The sequence below is a fragment of the Penaeus monodon genome, chromosome 32 (genome assembly GCF_015228065.2).
Source record: "Penaeus monodon isolate SGIC_2016 chromosome 32, NSTDA_Pmon_1, whole genome shotgun sequence".
In the NCBI taxonomy this organism is placed as follows: Eukaryota; Metazoa; Arthropoda; class Malacostraca; order Decapoda; family Penaeidae; genus Penaeus; species Penaeus monodon.
In genome coordinates this window covers 13,730,355-13,731,518 of record NC_051417.1, presented here as the reverse complement: position 1 = coordinate 13,731,518, position 1,164 = coordinate 13,730,355, and the positions used below count along the sequence as shown (strand labels likewise).

At 41.3% G+C, this 1,164-nt stretch overlaps 1 protein-coding gene across 1 annotated transcript in view; it reads right to left on the bottom strand.

The window, feature by feature from the left end:
• Nucleotides 1-218: 218 nt before the first annotated feature.
• Nucleotides 219-1,164, bottom strand: part of LOC119593507 (protein Mo25-like) — a gene marked incomplete in the record, with an annotated part of 16,407 nt that continues 15,461 nt past the window's right edge. The window contains 2 exon segments of the mRNA XM_037942459.1: nucleotides 219-770; nucleotides 886-1,050. Of these exon segments, the coding sequence (XP_037798387.1) occupies nucleotides 480-770; nucleotides 886-1,050 (456 nt within the window).

The following is a 1,164-nucleotide window of genomic DNA, read 5'->3' as shown; positions in this document are numbered from 1 at the left end:
CAGATACCTTGCCTCCTAACCCTTATTCTCTGCTTATTCTTTTACACTGAATTGCTTCCAAGATAAGAGCTAGAATGCCCTCCACAACAGGATTAAGGATGAATACATAATAGCTTCACTTTGGCCCCAACATGGACAACAACATGCTGAGTTTTTAAAAGCCCATGACTACACTGCAATCTTTGACTGTCCTCAACAAGGAGAAATTGTTCAGCAGCTATGAAGGGTCGTGCTATGAGCAATCCCTCAGGTAACCCCTTAGCAGGGCTTGAGGATCTCTAAGGCATAATATAGAGGAAGCTAAACAATGTTGAAATTACTGATTGAAGGGCAAGACTGGGTGTTTGTCATATTTCTGAAGGGAGCTCCTCTTATATCATGAGCCTCTCAGTGCGAATGACGTGGCTCAATCAACAGCAGCCCAGACTTTGCCCAAGCTACTCCCATCGCTGCCACTCAATTCTTCTAGTTCACTATTACTACTGGTCCGGGGGAAGAGGTTTCAGTTCCTTAATCTGCTTAATTAAATAAGCTTTCTCGTCATTGAACTGCTCGTCTTCGGAGCGGTCTGTGTGGAAGCGCGTCAAGAACTCGACAAGCTTGTCCTGGTTCCGTAAGAGGATTTCCAAGATGGGTCGGGGCTTGTCGGGGTTGGCTACAAAGACCTTAAACACGTGGAAGGCTTCAAACTGGATATTGCGGGATTTCTCCTTTAACATTATCATCATCAGTTTCAAGTTATCAGGGTTGCTGATGTATCGTTTCATCACCTGTAAAATATTGTACAATTATAAAACACATTCTCAGGTATTACTTTCCACCTCTCCCAATATTACTCACTAAGTTATCACCATATTTTGCTCACATACCATACAAAATACTTACAGAAAAATTATGTCTGTCTAATAAAAGTTCCCCAAGTAACTTGAGTGACTGTCTACGAGTCACGTAATTCTCCGAGTTTAGAAGATGCTCATACTGTGTGAACACTCGGTCATAATTCTGTTCCAAGAACTCTGCACACAACATCTTGTGTTTTGTCAGGAGTTCCTGTAAGGAAAAGCAAACATTAGAATTCATGTTTAAAAAAAGATGGGAAAGGAAAAATTATTAACTCAAAGCTGCCAGGAATGCTGTGCTCATTTTTCTTTTGTGTGTGTGAAA